The sequence below is a fragment of the Copadichromis virginalis genome, linkage group LG15, assembly GCF_057382275.1.
Source record: "Copadichromis virginalis isolate Kocher_CV1m ecotype Utaka linkage group LG15, C_Virginalis_male_GT1.1, whole genome shotgun sequence".
In the NCBI taxonomy this organism is placed as follows: domain Eukaryota; kingdom Metazoa; phylum Chordata; class Actinopteri; order Cichliformes; family Cichlidae; genus Copadichromis; species Copadichromis virginalis.
The window spans coordinates 39,559,995-39,583,579 of NC_140632.1; the positions used below are offsets into that span (position 1 = coordinate 39,559,995).

The 23,585-nt window shown below is 40.0% G+C and overlaps 1 protein-coding gene across 11 annotated transcripts in view; it reads left to right on the forward strand.

Annotated features, from left to right (window-relative positions):
- Nucleotides 1-23,585, forward strand: part of adgrl2a (adhesion G protein-coupled receptor L2a) — a 90,732-nt gene that overhangs the window by 24,588 nt on the left and 42,559 nt on the right. For all 11 annotated transcript variants that reach the window (XM_085433320.1, XM_085433321.1, XM_085433322.1 and 8 more), the window contains exons 3-4: nucleotides 10,210-10,423; nucleotides 22,288-22,397. In XM_085433320.1, the coding sequence (XP_085289446.1) occupies nucleotides 10,210-10,423; nucleotides 22,288-22,397 (324 nt within the window). The remainder of the gene's footprint in view (nucleotides 1-10,209; nucleotides 10,424-22,287; nucleotides 22,398-23,585) is intronic.

The following is a 23,585-nucleotide window of genomic DNA, read 5'->3' on the forward strand; positions in this document are numbered from 1 at the left end:
GTTTTACCGTCATGCTTTGTCTCGCTTTGTTCTTGCCCTGCTAGAATCATGCGGGTATATCCCAAACAATCTACAAAACATGTTCTGATAACCTTATCAAGTCTTTTCTCTAAATCCCAAATATGGGAAAACAAATCTATCTTATCACTCTCCAGTGCAGTGGTCTATAACCAGAGACTGTTGTTCATGGAAAATTTATTGTTTTGTGCTTTTGTTGGTAGTCTCTAATGTGACCGTGGCAGATGTGAGCATCTTGGTATAAGCAGGCTTCAATTTGTCACAGATATGCCTCCGTTTTAAAAGTTGTGTCTGTGTTTGCCCTCGTGTTCCATATTTGCTACTTGCTGTGCCTGAAACCCGGGTTAGCTGCAAGATTTGATGTTAAAGGTTTCGGTATATCCAGCAGATACAAAAGTGTTCAGAAAAGACCTGAACCTCCTCGCATGATGGCAGAAATAGCACAGGCTCTTAGAGCCTGTGTAGTGGACATCAAGGACTACAGACAGACCTCATGCAAGGACTACTGCTGAAGTGTTGTCTGCAAGGGGAGGATGAGTCGAATGTTTTTGATTATCCGGTGTCGACAGTATTTCAAACAAGAACCAGCGTGAACACCTTGTGCCGCACAAATGAACTAGCTCAGCTGGTCAAAAGGCAAATGTCGGTTTTTTTTTCTTTTGCTGTAATGATGTGGAATATTAAGGTGATTAAACTGCAGAGTTTAGGTCACATGGGTCGCAGCGTGTCCATGTTCGCTTTTCAGCTCCTTCTGCAAAATCAGAGATGGAGGAAATCCTCATGAATGGATTTAACTGTGTGCTCTTTGCCGTTTTCCTTCGTAGGGTGAATTACACGTATTTATCAGCGCGAGCAGTTTAGCTCTGCCGCACCTTCTGATTTCAACAACAAGAGCAACTAAGGCAGTGAAGTGGTCCTGAACTGCTGTTTATGAAACCATCGACTCGTTTCAACAGCTGAAATACGTAAACAGCAACAATCTGCAGGTGTTTAAAGAGGACGTAATCACATTTTCATTGTGAGGGCCACTGCCGAAAGACGCGCTCGCAGAAAAGCGCAGGTACGGTTTGAATGTCATGCAAAGGAAAACTGATTGCAGGACATGTAATGACAGCTTCTGTTAAGAGAGCGTAATATATCTAGAGCCTTATGATTTCACAGATTTTACAGTTCGCTCTCAAGAGTCACATGTAATATATCCCTGCTTGCCCTTACCGGAGTCCTGTTCTTCATTGCTGATTTAGAGCAGCTATAAATCCTGAAGAGGCTCCTGTATTTGAGGGGTGGTGAAACTACACCCATAAATATACTGAATTTAGAGCCACGACCTTTTGAAGTCAGTCTGAATGCCCTTTCATGAAGCTTTGTTAACTTACAGCTTTCCTCTCTAGTTAGTATTTGTACTTTCTTCTGTGTTTTTGTGCTTCTTGGCTACGTGACCAAATGGTGCCAAAGCAGGTTGCAGTAAATAAAGAAGCTGTTTAGTTAGAAGGAAGATGTCACGACCTGCTGGTTTAGTTGCTGGCAGGCTTCACACATGCTAGCTCAGGGCGTTTATGCGCTTGTAAAAACGCTATGACTTGACCTCGTGTGACTTTGTGAGCCAGAATGACCCCTGAGTGTGATTGCACGTCAGGGGCTTTGGCTCCTGCTTTTAAGCCCCACTCTTGGGTAAATGATGGGCGGAAGGAAAACTGTAATAAAAGACATCTTATAAAGGACTATCAAATTAAATTAGTGATATCAACTCAACCCCAACCCCCTTCTTGGTGCATTTTTATATTACTTACCCATGCCTTATATTCGGTTTGTACCTTAATTTCAAGACAACCCCCTCCAAACACGCCAGTACCACCACCATTATTTAAAATAGCCAGCATGCAGTAAATAAGGTTGATAACCATGAGCGACATCTGAAACTCTTAAATGAGAACTTCCTGCTGTGACATGTGTGAGGGCTGCAGACAGATGGAGGAGTGAGAATTTTGGGCATCAGACGTGATTCAGACGAGGTTATTCCAGAAGTCAAAGTTTCAAACAGACACACACATACAAATGTTGGTGCGGACCTTCTTTTTAAAGGTAAGATGATTCACTGGGGGGGAAGACACATGTAACATGGAAGGCCATCAAGGTAAGCCTTAGCCTGTGGATTATAATGAATAACGCCAAATAAATCCCTGATAAACTGAGTTAAATTCAATTTCAACTTTCTATTCAAGAATCATGAGCTGGAATCCTTGAACCAAAGGGAATCTTAAGATAAGTGTCCCATGATTTAAAAAAAGAAGAAGAAAAAAGTAAAAAAAATCAAATCAAACCAAACAACTGTTGCTCTGTCTTTGTCAGATAAGTACTCTGGAGTTGTGCATAACCTTGGATGAGGCCATTGTATCAGAGTAAAACGGTGTTTTGTCACATAACAATCTGCCGAACCTAGAAGGCAGCAAGTCTGCAGTCTAGTCTGAGTAAGAGCTGCATAAAGAATTCAGTTGGAGCAGTAGTCGTGTCATCAGGGCATGACTAGCGTGTTGGTCAGGGAATTTAAATGCCAGGTGGGGGTCAGTTGAAGCACTAGCTGAATAATGTGGCACAAATGCATACACATGAGGGCTGAGTCTCGGGGAAAGGAACCACTGCTGTGGCCTGCTTGAAGAAGTGCACTTTGGGAAGGCAAACATGCAGCAGATGGATCCTTCTCATTTGTGTGTACTGCCACAATGGTGACCCATTGGGAAATGCTTCTTTACTGAATTGAGGAGCATCAAACGCTTCATTGGAGCAGAGAAGGAAGTCTGTGCTACCCAATGCATCTCAGTCCAATTTTTACATTCTTTGTAATGGAAACTGTGAAAATGGTATCGATGTGACGAACACAAACCAATTCAAGTCTGACTGGTGTTCTGCAAAAAACTCATCGCATTTAAAAACATGCTAAATATTTTCAGTGTTCTGACAGACCTGCTGTCACTAAGATGCTTTCCTCTTGTTTGGAGGGGCTGGTAATCAGATTTTTACTTAACATTTATTGGAACTAGATAGTCTAGACAAAGCAAATATTGTGTTGCTGTGAGCCTCACGCTCACGTTCTGGGTTTGTGCACTTTTAAAAAATTCAGCTCCCTCTTTTCCTTTACACCGATACTCTTTGCTCCCACCTTTAAACGTGCTTGGTGGCTACTGGAGGTTTATTTCTGGTGTATTCAGCTGTTTGGATTCAGAGAGTTAGCAGAGTTTGAGCAAATGCCACAGAAGTCAGTGAGCCGTCACGTTAAATACTCATGATCACAGAATTATGACTGTGCCACGCAGCCCTAACAGGGACTGCCCCACATCAAGCTCTTTAGGACGACTCGTGGGATCAGGACACTGCTAATCAAACAAAGCATGCAGCATGTTCACTTTAAAGTTAAATAATAATCAGTTTACTTTGCTAAAACAACTGAAGCTGTGTCACGATTTGGAATATTTTACCTTTTGGATCCTTGCAGTAAAGCCTCCACACTGTGCCGGGTATCACACCGTGATAACACGAGGCGAGAAGCCTTGACCTCTCGTTGATAATCTCTAAATGTATAGCAATTTAAAATTCAAGTCTGGCAGTGACCATTTGTTAGGGACCATGAAACAAAATTTACTATTTGATGGTCATCGCAGCCATTTCATTACCGGAAGATGTCCTTGCTTTTTTGTGTGTGACCTAAAAAGCACTCCCCATTTCTCTCTCCCACAAATACAAACACACACAGCAACGCACACACACTGCCTGGCCTCAGGGCTATCTGATATTAGACAGTGAGATGACACTGTGTGCTTGTGCGAGTGCAGTCAGCCGACATGTGCAGATAATGTGAAGTCAATCATGCTTTATGAAAAAATGGGATTTATGACCTTGATGAGCCCCATAGAGCTTAATTAGGCCTAAAGGTTGATTTACATACAAGTGCACATGGAACTTGATGAGGTTGTGTTTTCCTGCCGTTGTTGTGCATTCTGATTCTGTCTGGCATTAAGACTCGATGCATTTGTTCAAACTCTTACGGATCAGAAAGAAAATACAATAAATACTCGGACCCTGCTCGGGTGCTTGGTTTCCACAGGATTATATTTCCTTCCTATGCAATGATGGTATTTCTAGTGCAGACATATGTCTACAGGTGCTGGTTGGAGGAAAAAACTAAACGGGGGGTGGGGGGGAGTCTGTGACAGGTTAAAATCCTGTTTAAGGAGGCCCACCCAAATCAAAAGGATGGAAAATGAGTTTTTTTCTCACAGTACCTATTCAGAGGAAAATGACAAGATCTTTTTCAGAGTCATGTACCTATATCAAAGATGCTCCTGATAGCCCCCCTGCTGTTGCTATGGAAGTAGCAGAGATGTAAATGAACTGGAGTGAACTGGATGGTGGAGAATACAAATGAGGTTGGAATGCTCATTCTCCTGCTGCTCTTTGCCTCTTGTTCTTCTCCCAATATCTTTCTCTGATCCTGTCTCCCTCTCTATGTGCGAGTAGGTTTTAAAGACTAAATTATATTCTGCATATATATAGAATTTCAAACACCTTAATTATATACAGATGTTTTGGGCTGAATTACAGATGAAACGTCTGCACGTGTAACTGCTGTTTGCTGTTAGCTACAAAATAAGCTAAAGTTAATATGAAGGAATTCCAAAGAACGTTAATATCTGTCGAGCCCGTGCAATTCTTCTTTACAATGGCCACACAGAGTCTGCAGTCGACCATATCCTGCTGTTTGCAGGATATATGCAATATTTTCTTTCTTCTCCTCCCCTGCATGGACCTGACTTCTTAAGAATACATGCTGTTGTAAAGGATATCTCTGGATTATAGAATCAGCACTGTGGGAAGAGTTTTGACTTAAAGGTTTCTTTTCCTTCGCAGACTCGAAGGAAAAAGGGAGGGGGCTCGGGGGTGCCGGAACCTGGGGGACTCAAGCTGTGGTTCCTGTGGCTCCAAGCTAATGCTATAGGCCACACTTTCCTTTCACCCAAAATCCCCCCAGCAAGCGACCTTGTCGGCTCAGGAGTGCAGAATAATGGCTGGCCGAGCAGCGAAGCTAGCTCATTTACAAGCAGCTGTTTAGCTCTCATCAGAGCAGCGAGGAAAATCAAAGGGCTGCGTTAACGGCAGACGACAAGCATCGGGAGCGTCCCCGTCACACTTCTCATTGGCTCTCGACAGAAAAATTATCTGGTGTGACATCAAAATAATCTCGAGTCCTCTTTTGTGCTCGGAGCACAATGATGACTGAATAGACCTTTTGATCAGCCTCTGCCTAGCCCCTGGACTAACTCTGGAAAAAGTATAACTGGAGTTGCAGAGAGTCATTTTGATTTAAAAACCATTTGCTGGATGCAATATAGCTGTGATGAAAAGCAGACTACTCTCAATTATGCATTACGGTTGGAGCAAAGAAATACTGAAAATAAACTATTTCATAGAAAGATAGTAAGTTTGGTGTTCTGATTAAATGCAGCCGTTTTGACTGCATGTTCTTTATGTCTGTTATCCGGCTTGATGAGACTACACAGTCTCTACATGGCTGAAAAAGACCCTAATGTCTCCTCATTTCTGTGAAATAGGAAGACATTTTCGTCATTACCTCTGCTTCAGTGACACTCATATCCTAACAGATGGTCACTTTCCGATTGATTTGGCTCATCTGTGAGAAAAATGAATTAAAACATTACGGCAACGAGACGGCGCTTAATCGGCCGCCCTTACATATGGGAGGTTTCTCACAGTTCTTCAGCCTCAGCTTTTGTACGTGCTTAAAGTCATCGCAAAGGTTAGTCTGGGTAATAAAAGCCAGAGTGGAAAGCCTTAAATAGAGGCTTGTCACTGGCTTAATAAAGTGCTATAACCCATGGAAATAGAGGTGCTATGCACCAATCAGAGTCAATTACTAGCATGTTCCAACACCATTTACAGCGTTTACAAGCACATGTCAAAAGGTTAAGTGCTCAGATTTCTTTTAAAGCAAACAGATGTTTTATAATGTTCACTTGTTGACTGGGAAATGCACGACATTTTTAAGGTTTACTGTCGAATTGCATCACATTAAAGACAGAGCCCTGACTGAATGCTTTACGGGAGGATGATGTCAGTAATCCTCGCTCTGCTCCGTGACAGCCGATGGCGATGAGCCGGACTGGTCTTCTTGTGGTCGTGGTGGTGGGGCTGACGGCTGACCAGAATTTCTGATTAGAAAGTGTCAACAGGGCCACGATAAGGGCCTGGCCAATAATGTCTCTGCTCCCATCATGTTGCCATGGTGACAGGACTGAGCTTTCCATATTATATCTTTTTTTTTGTCTATGTCTTAAACTTTCACCCCCTGCTGTTTAATTAATGGCGAGAATGCTTCAAAAATTCTCCTTCTTCGTGTTTGATTGATATAAATCTATATTTTAAGAGCTTGTATACATCGTGCACTATCTTAAAGTGAAAGCACATCAAAGCGAGTAAAATAGCATCTCGTATTTTAAGATCTCTGAAGTGCGTGCTATCAGTGACGATGGGGCAGCCGGGCTTCTTTTATGAGCACGTGGCCGCATAGCTCGGAAAAGACACGAGAAAACGAGCACGTCTAAAAACTCTTTCCAGGCGCAGACTTGTGATTATGTTTTTCTGTCCGTGAACCATCAGCGTACACTTGGGTGGCGCCATTTTGTCTGCTCAGCAGCCTCTTTGTAGAAAGCTCCGAGGTAAAGAGGCTCCTGAAACATAATATAGCAACAAGTGCCCTCAGCTCCCCCAATTAACTGCTGAGCTCTGTTTGGATGGGTTTTTAGAACATCAGCAAGAGTGCGCAGGAAAACCAAAATAGATGGTTTACGTCGTCAATATTTTAGCATCCGCCACGTATTGATATTCTTGACATGTTTTACTGTCACCGTATGGAAAGTAAATAATTTTCATATCATGCATTCGCTGAATAGTTATGCTAATGGCCCCATGAGCAAAATAATGATTACTTTTCTGGCTCATTTGAATAATGAAATCATTTAGTTAAGTGAGACAGTAAGCATTGGATTTGTTTATGTTAGATTCAGTGTGATCATATTATTCTCGTGTAATTGCGACGTGTGATCGATGGTGTTTTGGTTCCTTCATACTATCTATATGAAAACAGACAAAGAGGATTTATTTTCAGGAGTGGCACAAAGCCTCTATTATACAGTAGAAAAGAACCTAAGAAAACATTATTTAAAGTGCACATTTTAGTCTCCCAGCATAGCAGAGAAATGATTTTTTGTGGGGCTGATCTTGGTCAATACTTATTTAAGTGAAACAATGACAAATGCGTATGTGAGGAGGACAGATTTTCTGAGGATCTCATCCAAAACTGAATAAATGAAATGAAATACTTGTACAAACAGTACAACATTACTAACTTAATTGAGAAATAAGGACACCCATCTATTCCATTGACATTTGTTTACAGAACTATTGTTTGTCCCCCCCATATTGATTTATCTTTGTCACCCATCTCCCCATGAACTAAAAAAATCAGCCTCAGGCCTAATCAATTGAGAGGCTTTTTGAGGTTGTTTACGATGCTGCTTTTGGTTCATGATGCACAAGCCCAGCTGGTGAATGAAATGAGTTTAGAGGACAGCAATTTTGTCTGAGAACCAGTAATATGAACAAGAAAATAATTTCACAGCGTGTTTTTGTAGAAGTCGTACGGTACTCTTGAGCCTACATTTATCTCCTCGTTGCTCCGGCCGCTGTTTTCCTACTTAAGCGCAGAGACTGCATCAGCTCTAAATCATAAAAAACCAGAAGATTGTAAAGGCAGAGTGATTTAAGTGTTTTAACAGTGATCCAGAAACGCAGAGCATCAGTGGGTTTGGCTGTGGATTTGGAGATCAAACTCGGAGGTCTTACACATGGCCAAAAAAGCAGAACACTTGGCCAAGTTTACCGTCTCCCACCCAGTCACGCTGATCTGCTGCCCGGTCACCTTTATATTAAGGCAGGGTAGCAAAAATGTGTTAGCTTCAGTTATTGAAATCACGTTTTAAAATGATTTTTATTCCTCATATGCAGAAAAAAGTGAAAGCTGTCAATTCTTCATTTGATGTGACAACAGCTGACGGAAAAGCAATAGATGAGTTTCCATTACACATCCACCACTTTTGTGACATGATTTAAGCGTAAAATTGCGATACGGGTTTGAGTGATGTTTTACATAGGCTCTTGTAGTTACTACACATCATATTTCAGTCTTTTGACAAAGCTGGAGTACATTGACACGAACTCAAGATTGGCTGTCAAGTCCTGTTCTTAACATGCTGTGTTTCAGGGGTTTTTTCTCTCAAGCCAACATCTCTGATATATTGTTTATCACCTTAAGCGTTCTTTTTGACTCGAGAGAGAAAGGGGCTGCAAAAATGAAATACAGCCGCAACCTATCATATTTGAAAGCCTTTACTTTTTCATGTCTATTGGTCACATGAGAAAGTTTGCTGTCAAAAAGTGCAAGTGGAGGAAAAAAGATCCTTCCCTGATGATTTTATGCTCCCAAACAAATAAAAGTCTTTTAGTGATAGGCCAGGGCAGCTGCCCTCATCCATACAGATATATCCTTTGTTTACCCCGAGCTCCTCACCGAGCACCTTCAGAAACAGGCCTTTCACCTGATTGGCTCACAAACGGTGGATCTGGCAATACAAGCTGACATTTATCTTACTTTGTAAAATACCACAGGAGCATTACGAGGCAAAGCAGAAAAAGCAGAATGCTAATCCCCTGCCACTGTAGCTTTGCCTTTAAATCACACTAAGATAATTGTTTTGGTTGATGAATCATTCAGCAGGGTACAATGAACTTAGCCTTTCTTGACCAATTTACTCGGTGGCTTTAAGTAAACAGCTGCCACAATGCCATGTCACACAATGCCTCATGAAGTAATAAAGTGCTTCATAATTCCAAACAACTGCACCTATGGATCGCCCGGACTTGTCCAGGAGCCAAACGAATTAGTGCATTAGAAGTGGCGGCGGCGGCGTGCTTTATTTTCTTTTGCAACTGTGAATAAAGCTCATTAAGGAAACGCGTTCTTCGGAAACAAAGCCATCAACCAAGTTGCATTAACAGCGATGTTTAAAGCACTATAAAGGTGACTGAAACTGTAGTTTTTATTCAGCCGTGATTCAGAGTCTGCAGAGAAGCATCTGAAAATCATTTTTAGCTCCGCGCCAGGTTTCTTTGATATCTGACATGACATAGCTGCAGGAAGCTGCTCTCGCCAAAAAGACACGCAGTATGTAGAGCGCTATAGTTTATGCAGGTAGTTCACTTTTAGTTTAAATATGGCTTTTGGCATTGTTCGTATTCGCCGAGCCACAATATTGATTTCTTTTCTATTTTTCCTCCCCCCTCCCCCTCCCCGACACACACACACACACACACACACACACACACACACACACACTGAACACACTCACATTCATAAACCTTTTTTTCAGCCTCCCAATAGCCTTGCCTTCGATTGTCAGCACTGGAAAGTGGATTAAATTACACTCATGTTGTCATGCTTGTTGTTCTTTTTCATTTTGGATAGAAAAATGAGCATTGCAAGTAAACCGCAAGTCTCCAGTGATAGACTCTGCAGTGTCAGTCAGGCCCCGTATTGAAGTGAAACACGCGACAACAGCAGAGAAGAAAACAGATGGTTAAAAATGTATTTATTTAATTGTTTATGTTAACGTGACATCAGCCTCTAAAGGTTGTTCTTGTGTCGGCATGCTTATGTAGATGGTCACAGGGGGAAACAAGGCTCCAGACATTTAAGCTGACAAACTAGACTTTAATGACAAATATTGATTTCTCTTTTTTTTAGTAGCAGTTAAGGCACGTGGATGACATACTAACACTATTAGCTCCCTGGTGCGGTTTAGATCTGAAATGTTCACTCGGCATACAGATGTATGTCAGAGTTGCAGTCTAGTCTGGGCTTTTACTCTTTAGATTTCTTATTTATATTGATGAAAAGTTACATCTTCTGAATAAAATAAGAGAAAGCGATGTTTGAAGATGCTTCCTTTGTGTATATCCACCTCTGATCTCTTTTGTCTCCTGCCTCCCTCTTCCTCTAAGTCGCTGTAGTTCCATGCTTCGATCCGCACTGATAGAGCTCCTTCTCCTTCTCTTCTCCCTCAGGGTTTAGTCGAGCTGCCCTGCCATTTGGTTTAGTGCGGAGAGAGCTGTCTTGTGAGGGTTACCCCATTGATTTGCGGTGTCCAGGAAGTGATGTCATTATGATCGAAAGTGCCAACTATGGCCGAACGGACGACAAGATCTGCGATGCCGACCCTTTCCAGATGGAGAACATAAACTGCTATCTTCCAGACGCCTACAAGATCATGTCACAAAGGTAACACTGCAGACACCTCCAAATAATAACAGTAATAATAACTAATAAATCTAAAGGTATTTTCCGCTGTCACAGAAGTGAAATGATTGATAAGCATGATAACATTTTCTTTGTCGTGGTCCGCTGTTGTTCATTTTGCATGGTTGCCCCTGTTGGCATCCTGTGTTGAGGACAAAAACCCTCCGTATCCCTCGGCTTTGGAGTAAAAGTCACCCAGAACAATAACAGTGTTGCTGTCAGTTGCATAAAAACAGAAAAACGGAATATGAGTGTGTAATAAGATTGCACTACTGAGACAGCCGAAACCGAGGAGAAGAGAATTAGAAATTTCATCAGAACTTGGAATTTTAAATCAATTTGGGCAAACAGCCCAGAGAGAGCAGATTAAAACAGAAACACAGCCAAAGTCACAGAGTGCAGTAACAAAGCTTCCCATCCAAACTGCTGCCCATTGTCATTTCTGCTCTTATATACATACATTTAATATCTGCATTTATGTGATAAAATAAATAAATATTTAAAAATAAATAAAAATGAAAAAAATGTACATGATAAATATTGATTATGATGAAGAGTATTTCTACAGTATAATGTGTATTACTTTTCTAAATGTTCTACTTCTACTGTCTGAATTTCCTAAACTTCCTAAATCATACTGATCTCATGTGTAAATTCCTTCTGGTAAGTTTAAGAGCAGGCTGTTAGCACGATTCAAAGATGCTCCATAGCTGATATTCGCACTCTGGTTGATAGTGTTAACTTTGGCACCCAGTATTGCTTTAGATTGGCACCAAAAAATTGTGTCAGAATTGAATAAATGCACTCAATGAAAAGTGCATGGATACAGTTATTTTTCTGCAGCTGACCCTATTGCACATGTATCTGAATTGAGTTTTCCATTCAGACCACAAAATTTGGGGTTGACACTTTTAAGATGAAATATACAACTCAACTCACTAAGTTTTGCATTTGTCAATTCACCAACTGCCAAAGTCTAATGGCATAAAGTCATGTGTTAACTATTTTGCAGTTCCAAGAACAACAGCGCTGTGGTATGAGGGAGAGAAGTTTCTCCACTCCTGTTCATTTATCTGCAATACTAGAAGAACACGAGAACATCTGAGGGCAGTCGTTAATGTTTCTAAGGAAACGAAAGGCAACACGCACCAACGCTGTTTTGAGCCGGGGCTTTAAAAAGTCAACGTGAAACACATAACATATGCATTTTAATGATATGCACTTTTTTCATATTGCAGGTTTGCTGAGGTGCTATAACAAACACTAACACACCAACAATACAGTGAGACGAGTTCATTACCAGTCTGACTTCAGCCTTTAGTCCAATCTGAATTTTAGGCTTTTATGAGACAACAAACACTAAAAAGATTTAATTCCAATTTTGCAGATTATTCATTATTTGCAGTGTCACAATGCTAACACTGCAGACCAAGTCAGTAATTCCAGTTCATCTTATTATTACGTAACTCTGACCGCGTTATGTCACCAGGGATAAAAGGACATTTCTCAAGGAATTTAGCTCATAAATGTATTTCTGTCCAAGAAGTCAGATAAAATGAGATGATACTACTCATCACAGACTGTAAGCAAATGAATACAACTTTACATTGAAAAAATAAGCATGTTTTTGTGAGCCTTGCACATTTTCATTTAGTTATTATTTGCATTTATAGAAAAATGTTCAGTTTCCTTCACAACGCTCTCATGGAAACAAAGGTTGCTAATGGACAGTTGAATAAATGAACACCACAATGCAAGCTTGAAACCATCTCTGTAGCTGTCATTAGATGCAAAGCTATCGACACGTTCGCTGACGCGCACACACACTTGCAAACTTGGCTCAAGCAGGAACGCTGCATACATGAGACCTAATACACGAGACCAGTTGTCACACAGGGATGCCATCGGAGCCAAAGTGCACAGGATGGAATGACATATGACTGCCACAGAGAGAGATATTGGACGGTATGAGAGCGTCAGCAACTCTGGCACGCCGCCTTGGGAAATAAAAAAAATAATGAAATAAAAAAGTAGAGCCCTTGTATTCAGGGGGGTTATTGTCAAGTCCTATTTGATGAAGTCAGATAGCTGACTCACATTGTCTGTCCTGAAAGGCTGCAGGCTGCCTTCTCTCCGCTTGTGGCCATATGTATTACGCTGGCCTCAGCCTCGCTCGTACACAACAGTAAACAGTAAACTGAAGCACAAATACCGACCCAGCAGGAGGCTGACAACAAATCCCAAAAACGCTCTCTACCAGTGTCTCCAGTTCAGACACTGATGTCTGTAGGACTGGGGTTCATTCCTCACATCCTGAGAGTGCCAGAGGCTGAACTTCAGATGTTGTTTTAAATGTGTTTTTAGCACCGTGATGTCGATGCTGTAGTGTTCAAAGAGAGCGAGAGAGAACTGTCATAAAAGAGGTCTCTGCGAGGGACACAAGTTCAAAATGCACAAAACAGGTACTTTACAAGAACAACGTCTGACAAAACACATAAAGTTCTTTTGAGATCACCATGGAAATGTGAGAACAGATGAGTGAGTCATTATTTATACGAGTGGAAAGCGTGGATTGGAGTTTTTATGTAGTCAGTATCATAAAAAGCAAAAGGAGTTCACCGACATGAAAATAGATTCAAGGACAGCTTGACAAATGTCCAAGACTGCATATGGGACTAATTACACATTCTTTTTCTCTTGCCCGTTTATTTACAGCAATAGACTGAAATAGGAAGCAAATGTAACGAAAGATTGCCCCTGCTGCCAAAAATAATTATCTTCAAATGGGGAAAAAGGAACGTGGTGATTGTTTTGCCTGTTTGGAATGCAGTGTTTGTTTCATTGGCATGAGGTCTGAGCCCTCGGTTCCTCCCCGAGTCTAAACTCCGAGGCTAGCTCAGCTGAAAACGGTCCCTTTGTTGAACACTCCCCTGCACACACACTGCATGTGGAAAAAAAAACAGGAAAATAGTATTTCCTACTGTACAGCCTACATCAATAAAGGGATTCGAGAATCAAAAATATTTGTTGCCATAATTACTCTGGTCTACTAATTTAAGTGTGTGGGGGGAAATCACATTAGTACTCGTGTGTGGAAAACTGTGTTCACTTTTAAACATCCGAAATTGATGTGGCCCCGAAGTGTGGAGAATTGGATTGAGGCTTCACTGAGTTTGATAGATCCTGTTGGCACTCCAAGTTGTTTTTATATCTAGCTGGCATATTATATTCATGAGCACAATGATTTTATGAAAATAGCCTTAGGACTGTTGTGGCTCAATTAGAACATTCAGCTGCAAGCAATTAGTCGACTCAAGTGGGTGATAATCTGTACAGGAATTTTTCATGTGGACACCTCCCCAGCAGATGTGAAACTGCATGGCAGTACAGTTTGAAATAATTAATTCATTGGTAATAATATTCAGTGATGTGTTTTTTTTTCTTTCTTTTCAGGATTTTAGTTGTTAATGATTACATTTCCTCATCTACGCTGATGATAATGATAATGACTACAAACACATTCTCGCCACACAGATAACATCTACTAAATTAAAACTGTAATTTAGGTGCATTTGAATATTATTTTGTAGTGCGTTTACTTGTGCATGCAACAACCATCTGGTGCTTAGATGTTACTGATCTAAATCTGTCCATCAGTCTCCATCACAGTTCAAGGAATAAGAAAACATGACAGTGAAGCACCTCGACTGATCATCTCAAAAAAAAAAGGATATACAATATGAGCAGCTTACATCTATTGATTTCTCTTTGACTAATGAGGTTCACTGTAAGTATTAGATAACAAGGTCATTGATTGCTGTAACATAACATGATTGGTGTCTGTGCATCATGGTTTTTTTTTAAAGAGCGTATCATTGATGAAAATGATCAGTGCAGATACGTCTCTAACAGAGAAGATTAAATTCATCAGCAGGATTAGGGGACAGCATGAGTTGATTATTAATTAATAATTATCGTGACAATTATTATTATTACCAGTCATTATGAAATGTTATATTTCATAATGACATATTAAATGCAGCAGGTTTTTACAAATATAACATGTTGTAAAAACATTAACATGCAATTAGCTGCATCTTTGAAGTTGTTGTCAATGAATGTGAAGCAGTTCTGGAGAACAAATGATGCCGCTTACACTATTTATATCAATGTCAGGGGCGGCTCGCGAGGCTCTCCGAGGAGCTCCATTGTTGCCGCCTGACAGCACAGCGCCTTGTTCTTCCTCTCTGTATGTACGACGTTAGCGTTTATTTAAAGCGCAGCCGATTAAGATTTCATAAAGATCCAGATTCCGCTTGGACGTTTCACAGGGATGTTCAAAAGTTCATGAGGCATGAAACTGCTCTCCACTCGAAAAATTAAGGGTAGGAACAGTCACCTCATTAGGCTAACAACTGCTAATACCAGTGTTGAATTACATGAAATGTAAGTAGAGAAATAGATTTACCAACACACGTGTCACATCATGTTAGACGGGTGGGGCAGCACGCTGGTTTCCCACGTATGAAGTCTGGAGTATGTATTGGAGAATCTGGGCAATGCAGCAAGTGAGGCCTACTACTGTTGATATTAATAGTACTAAAGTACATATGATATGCACTTAGATTCACCAGAGTTTTTAAATTGATATATTTTCTTACAGTTTGGAAATGTTTCCAGTTTTTCAGATAAATTTGATCATTAACACAATAACACTTCTGTAAAAAAACAAAAAAACAATTAACACAGAAACACTGAACTACTCTCTAGGAGGAATTTTAAGCAGTCAGGAAAGCTCCGAAGTATTAAACAGTTATGACCTGCACACACATTAAAAACAGCCACACTAGCGGTCTGTGAAGTTATCATCAAGGTGGTGGATCGTAACTATGGCTAATATTAAAATGATAACATTAGTGTTGGGAGTGGGTAGCAAATTATATCAGTATGACGGGATGACACAATTATTTGTGTGTAAAAAGTACAATCATCCTTCTGAAGGTTGGAGCTGAAAAAAGTCTATTAAAACTAGACAGAAACAGAAGCAGCCTACCTTACCGACTGCATTCGATCAATAACAGAAGTCACCAGAAGCCCAACGCTACCTCAGAAAATCTAAAAATGTTGAAGTTTTTTTGTGATTTTGCTCTGCAAACAAAATCTTAAAGTATTGGTCACACAGTCATACTTCCAGTTATATTAACTGGATTTTTTTTTTTTTTTTTGCACGATGTCAGAGAACTTAAAAACAGTTTTGTCACAGAAATATTCTTTTATATTGTTTGTAATTTTTATATATATAAAATATGATCCCCTGTTATATTAAAAATGTATTATTTTCCTGGGTATCAGTTTGAAATTCAACGACAAAAGAAGCAGCAGCTTTTCCTTTTTAGTAAAGCTTTGAGTTCCCATCTCTTCTTTACAAAACTGATCAAGCTTGAGAATGAACACAGTTAAATTCCTTTCATTTACTAGAAGTCAGAGCTGCACTGAGATCTCATATTTGGCCAAAGGAGAACATTCATATTGTTGTTTCTGAAGCTTTCCTGAATTGTTGTCTTTGTACTTGGGTGTTCTAGCTTCGCGTCGTGTCATCTTGTAAAGGTCACATTTTGACCAGCAGAATGTCACCGTAGTATTTCTATTGACTTGAGTGGCATGGCGATATACCTTTTCTGGTTTAAAAATCAATAGATGGATGGATGTGAGTCAGACAGCCTTCCCCCTGACTCTTTAAGAGCCTGGAATCTCCCGGGTGAGCTCCATAAATATGGCACAAGCATATGACAGTAATTATAAGTTTCTGGGATGTCTCACCTGGATATTGGGCTGGATTGTGAGTTGAAAGCGATGCTAATGGTTAATTTCTAACAACCTATTTCCTGCAGCATTATTGGGCCACCCCCTTATAAACTGGTCTATATATACTGATACTGGAGCTGGTTATACTTATAAAGACTATACTGTACACGTGTGTGTGTGTGTGTGTGTGTGTGTGTGTGTGTGTGTGTGTGTGTGTGTGTGTGTGTGTGTTTGCACCAGATTTTTTTCCCTTTGCTGCTATTCTCTGGCCTTGGAAATGATTTAATTTTTCAATGGCCTGTCTGCTATCAACAGGCTTGCCTCTTGAGAGAGATGTCTGCCTTGATAATTGTGCCATGAACCTCATCAGCATTTCAGATGAAATGGAGCTAGACGGGTCACTTTGAGTTTAAGAGATGCTAATTTGATTGAAATTCAAACTGGGAGCACCAGGAAGTAGATTGTGCCTTTTTCTGTAATGTGCTCCCCTCACTCATGTCGCTTTTCTCCTCCAGTTACACAGCGATTGTTTTGCTACTGCTGCTGGTGCTACTGTATTTTTTTTATTTTTTTTATTATGAATTACAAATAGCTGCTTTGGCTTTCAGTGAGTTGAAGGATAGAAAATCGAGAAGTGGGTGCAAAATGATCTGAGATTAAGCAATTAAGGGACATCTTACCGGTAGTCTAAAATAAACCAGTCACGTGACCGGCACTTGATGTGACACATGCAAAAATGGTAATAAAAGATTTACTTTCTACACTGCTTTAAAAGTTTTTAATTTAGTTTCGTTTTCCTTTAAATCAATTTGCAATTGTTCTGATTCAAAATTGAATATAATTAAAATATTTCAACACTTCAGGGCTTTTTCTCCGGTCATCTATTTTTCTCTCTTTTAAAGCAAATTTCTTCACTCACACACAGTCTAAATACACATTTTTTGTAGTTTCTTTTATTATTATTAAATATTTAAAGGTTTATCTTCGGTATTACCTCGTGGTTTCACCCCCATGTCATACTGTGTATGGTTGTGTGTGTGTGACAAATAAAATTTGAATTTGAATTTGAATTTTGTGGTTGTGATTAATCTGATGATGAAATGTGTGACGACCAAATCCCCAAATTTCTAATTATGCAGTATATTTCCACATATTTGTCATAAAAGTAAAACTGGAATATAAACGTATAAACTGAAAGCTTGACATGATACAAAGCATAGTTTATTAAAATAACACAGTTATAAAAAACAGGCATGTTAGGATTTCAGAAGGCTGTAGACCTCCCACTATGTTTGTTTTTGTATGTTATCATGATTTATTATTAAATGAACATATTATCCTCAAGGCCCATCATTCCTCTGACATGCTTTATGATGTCATAGCAAAAGGTTAAATATGGTGGATACATGGTATCAGCGAGTACTAGCAGTTCACCTTGTTGGTATCTTATTGCGTTCTTTCCCACTGCCCTGAGACGGAGCTCATATTTAAAAGAGATTTACATGAAATCCAAGCAGCACACTCTAATTGTACTGATGTCTGCCTCTCCCAAAAGGTCAGAGATGTGATGGGATTACATTTGGAACACTTCAGTGTGATTAAAACGCCGGTGGGAGAAATGGAGGCAATCAAAGCAGAATCATGCTCTCTCCTGCAGTCGCTTTAGTTTTACGTCAAGAAAATTGGTGATCTGATTTTACATTCTGAGACTAATTTAAATACATATTTTCGAGACATTTTCAAATTCAAATTATTTGTAAGAAAATACCACAAATAAGTAGAGAAAGATATAACCTTTTGATTTGAGCTTCTGACCTCTACTTCTTTTATCTCTTCAGACTTGGCTTTGCTTTGAAATGTATTCATTCATTCATTCTGGAACAAATTTAGATATATGTGTATATATTCTAGATATTTTCCCATTCAAAGTATCTGTGAGCAACACCCTGAAGAGGAAGAGAAAGAGCTAGTTTTTATTGGAGTCTGTGACCTCTAAGACTTTTTATCTCTTCAGTCTTTTATACACTTTGAAATGTATTATTTACTAATTACTTACTTACTAATTTAATTATGTACTTACTTATTCTCAGCCAACCTATGTTTGATGTAAAAGTTTCCTAAAATATGACTGCATCACATACACTCGTCTGTATAGGCACAGCAGGAACAAACAACCCCCAAAAATGAGTAATAATAATAATTATAATTTTGCCTCCGAAATAGTATATTTACTATTAACTTCTTTAAGTCTTTTTAAAAGCTAAAACATAAATTGGTAGTCTCTTCACTTTTGCTTCAGTGAAATCCTGCTGAGCAATCAAGATAGTCATAGAAAGTTTCAAAATCTCAAAGAAAGCGGAGGAATGCTTCCTTTGACTTAATAATCATTATGTACATGATTAATTACTATATAGCCTAAGAGTAGTAAAAGATCATACTGTACATGCATTTAATTAGTGTGCACTTTGAGACCTGTGCCCTACCAAATCCAAAATGCTGAACTTTTTTATGGGAGGAATTTCTATTACGTGCTCTCTCTCAAAATGAGGGTTAGAACTACGCACAGCACAAGTCATTAGGGTTTTTTTTTTCTCAATTGGTCTCAGGGGATGCCTGAGGTTTCACTGAGGAGACAGGCATCACAGTCACACAATCCCACAGACGAGGGAGCCCCCTGCTCCGCTGCTCTAAAATTAGGGCAATATATCAGAAAGAGCCATCAACACTTATGTCAACATTGTTTCATGAGAAATATGAGAATTTTTTGTGTTTATGTCCTGTCGTTTCACGCATTTGCCTGAGTGATGATGGCAGGCCGGTGTCTCATTAGTGTCACAAATTTTATTTTTGAATTAATTCTTTTTCATACCCGTAACATAAAGTATGCATTCATTTCCCAGTCTCGTTGGTATCTGATAGATAAAGCACGGTGATTTATATTGCTCCTGCATGAGATGCTTATGCATGAGCAAAGGAAAAACAATCATCAAAGTGACCATATAATATATGGAAACTGCTACAGACTCGAGAAATATTAGCCACAAAAACAAGCAGCGTATTATGGTCCCAGCATGAAGTGCATGTTTTAATTTCAAAACAGTCATTCATTTCCATAAATACAACTATAATATGCTGATATTTTCATCTGTTATCACTCACGGAGGTCATTAATAAAGTGAAATGCCCCTTGAAATCTGCACTAAACACAGATGCACACAGATGTGGAAACAAATGTGTGTTTATGCTGATTTGCTCTGTAATAAAATGTGCTGTATTAAAATTGCCAAAAGGAAAAAGAAGGAAAAACCCCCCCATTTGTGCTTCTCAGTCAAAATAAGAAGGTGTTCTCTATCAAAAACATTTATGAACATTTATGAACTCTTTCAGTCAGCATGATTTGTAGAAATGCAGAGGAACATGAATGAGCGATGTCTAATTATGTTCCCTTCTGTTGTTCCGACTTTGTTCTGGACACAGTTGTGTGTTGTAAATCTCAGTCCCAGCGCCCTGCATGCATTCCTGATACTCAGCTAAAACTCTGTAGGTTTGTTTTTAAGCAAAAACTAAAGCGGCACCAGTGTCCAGCCCCTACGTCAATTCATCACTGTGCCCCTCAACAGTAACCAACTCTGTTCCACTGAGATACCTAATAATATATTAATAACATTTGGACACAGAGCAGCGATTACGTCTCCAGCCCAAAACAAAAGCAAAACCCAAAGCACAATACAGTGCAACCAGTAATACATTTTCCAATGATCTGCTGTAAATGGGCGCACTGGTCTGTGATAAGAAGAAACAAATATTATCTCTGGTCTCTGCTAAATCAGCAGAACGGGGTTATCGATCCGGCTCCTCACATTGCCAATAGAATTTCAAGTCCCCTTGGAAGCAAAGACGGCTAGCTCAGGGTATTGATGTCATTATCATGATTTCAGTGTAGCGAGACGGTGGTCTCCTACAACTCCCTGAACCTCAGAAGATCCTCTCCAGATGTTAAAGGCAGTGACTGAAATGTACTTCTGACACTACTGTAAGGGCTGTTGAAATTATAAACAAGATATCTAATATTATTATTCTTATTTTTAAGAAATGACACATTTCATATTGTCTGGTCTTGTGGGATCTGCAATTTCAGATGCTGCAGTTATTATTAATGAGACCTTTGATGGCATTTTGGGTGCCTCATAAAGCTACTCAGCATGTAGGCCCATTCAGAGGAAGCTCAATCAATAAGTCAGGACATTTGAGTGAAACACACAGAGACTGTTTATCCTGTGCAAAACTCACCCCACCAAAGACCAGTGTGGGGGGTAAAGATCACATGAGGTTCCTGTGCAGTAGTCCAGTACTGTATTTACAGTGAGCCACAGTCAGCTGCAACATTAAAACTAGTGCCACATAATGTGCGGTTCCCTCTTCTGCTAACAAAACAAAATGGAATCACAGGGCTACCCTGCGGGATCCGGGTCTTAGGATCCCGGGGGTTCTAGAATGGGACGTCCTTGGATTGGGCTTGTTGTGGTGCACTGGATTGGGGTCTGGAGGATATGAAGGCAGTGCTGCTCCCATGGGTCATGTTCCCAGAGCCATTACTGAGCATTCAAGGTGACTTTATTTATACCCATAGGTAAATATGCTTTACAGCAAAATGATAGCATTTGGCATCCGTTCACAAAACACCCACAGCTATTTAAACCTGACAGACACATATTAGGTAATTAGACAAGATGAATCCAATCAAAAAACAGTTGTTATTAAGTAAGCATGTTCCCCGTTACCGGGGACCCCCGAGGGTCGTTGTCATGTTCCTCGAGCTGCGACGGAGCAATTTTACGGTGTGATTTAGCACATTTTTTCTAAGGGAGTTCTGTTGCTATGGTGACATCCTAACAACGTCTTATGTCTGGTACATGTCAAAGTCAGTCCGTGCATTGCATTGCTGGTGTGTGTCATGGATATTGACTTTGACACATACCAGCGATGCAATGCAAGGACTGTAAAGTTGATCATTGTATTGTTAATTTTATTTACCCACCGTTTAGTTTTTACATTTTTTTGGCTGCATCTGACAGTGTTAGAATAATTTGTTGCTTTTTTTTTTCCTCCCACAAAGTTTCAACTGCATGCAAGCAGCTTGACATTTAACAAACCACAACACATGCAGAAGTTAGTTTGAATTTAAGCATGATGACAACTCCCTCCAAACTGCACTCTATTAACAACAACAGAGGAGTTCAGATGACTTCAAGTTGGCAGACAGCACGGCTAACAAGCTGTCGCTAGCTAGAGGTGTTTATAAAAAGGTGTGCATGTGCAGACGGGGCCTCGCGTGTGTTATCATAGGTCATCTGCCTTAAAGCTGCAAAGAGAGATGTCTTCAACCAGGACATGTGATGCGGGGCATGATATCTCACACTGTATGTGTTGTACTGAGTCCGAAGGGGAACTCTGTATTTAGTTCAGTGCTGACCAGCTTTTTACCAGACAGGTGATGCTGTGTTATGTTAAGGGACTAAAAATATAAGAGAGGCTTCTGGATTTTTCCTTGACATATACACATTCAGACAGATTATCCACTATCTAAAAGAAATACAACACAAAAGACCTCTTTTATATGAACCTGATGGCAAAGATCCAACAGGCATGTACAGAGTGAAAAGCACTGGAACTGGTCATATCTTTAGTGCTCGCAGATTCAATAGCATGGCTACATCTTGCTGAGCGTTACTCTTTTTATTTCTTTGTTGATAGAATTTGAATATTTCCCAGCCTGAACATGAGTTAAGAGCCGTTGAAAAGAACCGGCACACAGCGCTTTAATATTTATGCTTTTATGTCCTTCGGTTTGTCTCGATACACGCTTAATCACCCAGGGAAGGAAATCCCAGACAGCTGATTCTGTCCCTGTCAAACTGAGAACACTACATCCAGATGAACAGTCAACTTTCTGGGATTTCCTTCAGTTGCCGAGTTTGCTTGAGACTGGATGAATTTGAACAAAGCAGTGAATGTTTCTTTCCTGTGTTTTCTCTCGTCAGATGCAACAATCGGACCCAGTGCATTGTAATCACGGGTTCAGATGTCTTCCCCGACCCCTGCCCAGGGACCTACAAATACCTGGAGGTCCAGTATGAGTGTGTTCCCTACAGTAAGTATGGCCCTTCTGTCATGAATTGTAAACTCTCCCTTTTCTCTCTCCCGACACCCCTTCCCCATCGTTTCCCCCCTTCCTCCTTGCCCTCTGTCTCTCCTCCTGTTGTACCATATTCTGTCCCATTTCTTCCAGACAGTCTCCTTTCTTTGTCTGCAACACCTTCCAACACCCTATTTCTCCTTCTCTTCTTCCATCTGTGTCACTGTGAACTTTTCATGAAATATGACCTGTAAAACCCTTTGGTCCTCTTCCACACGGCCCTTATTATTGATGTGCTCACTGTGTTTCCAGCAGATCGACAAGCCTGGTTATGAGGTAGCAGACTAGAGGGAGGGCAGAGGAAGTCATGCTGACTCTCCTTAATAGCAAGACAGTGTTTCATTACTCAAGTCTTGTACGGAGAAGTCTATCAGGCATAAGCACAGCTCACCTTGATGGCTTAATATACATTCGCACAACAGGTGTTGAAATATGTTAGCAGATGTTTCATTATGTAACAGAACAAAATAGCTCCACTCATAAGTCAACAAGCTAATATTTCATGTAAAGAGATAGCGTTAACATTTTGTCTGTTCCTCTGGTGTTAAAATATTCATTGCCATTCAGCTTCCAAACAATCTTTAGATTGCCCTTTGTATTAAAATTCTCCTTTGTCCTTTAAGCTGCCATGTTCATTTGCAATTCGTGAAGGAAATTCCCCCGTGTAACCTTTACAAACTGATTAATGACAAAGATTTAGATGAATTGCCAGAATCACTAATCAGGTGGAACTGAAATAATTAGAGTTGGGGTGATGGGACAATAGTATTTGGCAGCTCTTGTAGATCCAAATGAGTATTTTGCACTCTGATGTCTTTGGATGTGTTGCAGTCTTGATTCAGCTCAAAACAGAAATGAAATAGAAATCGAAATAAAACACCTGTATTCTGTTTCTCCTTAACACATCTGTTCAACGCTGCTCATTACCAGTAAACCTGCTTAAGCTGTTCCCCTTAGTGTTGAATTGGAATGCATTAGTGAACATCATTAGATGGTGAAACTCATTACAACTTAAAGGTTAACCTCTCTGAGGCTTTGAGGACCTGTAATTAAACATGGAATAAGCAGTAATGGGCATTCGAGTCCAACTTACTGAGGAAAGACGAATCCTGGAGGTCCTACCTCAGACTGCACTCAACTGCT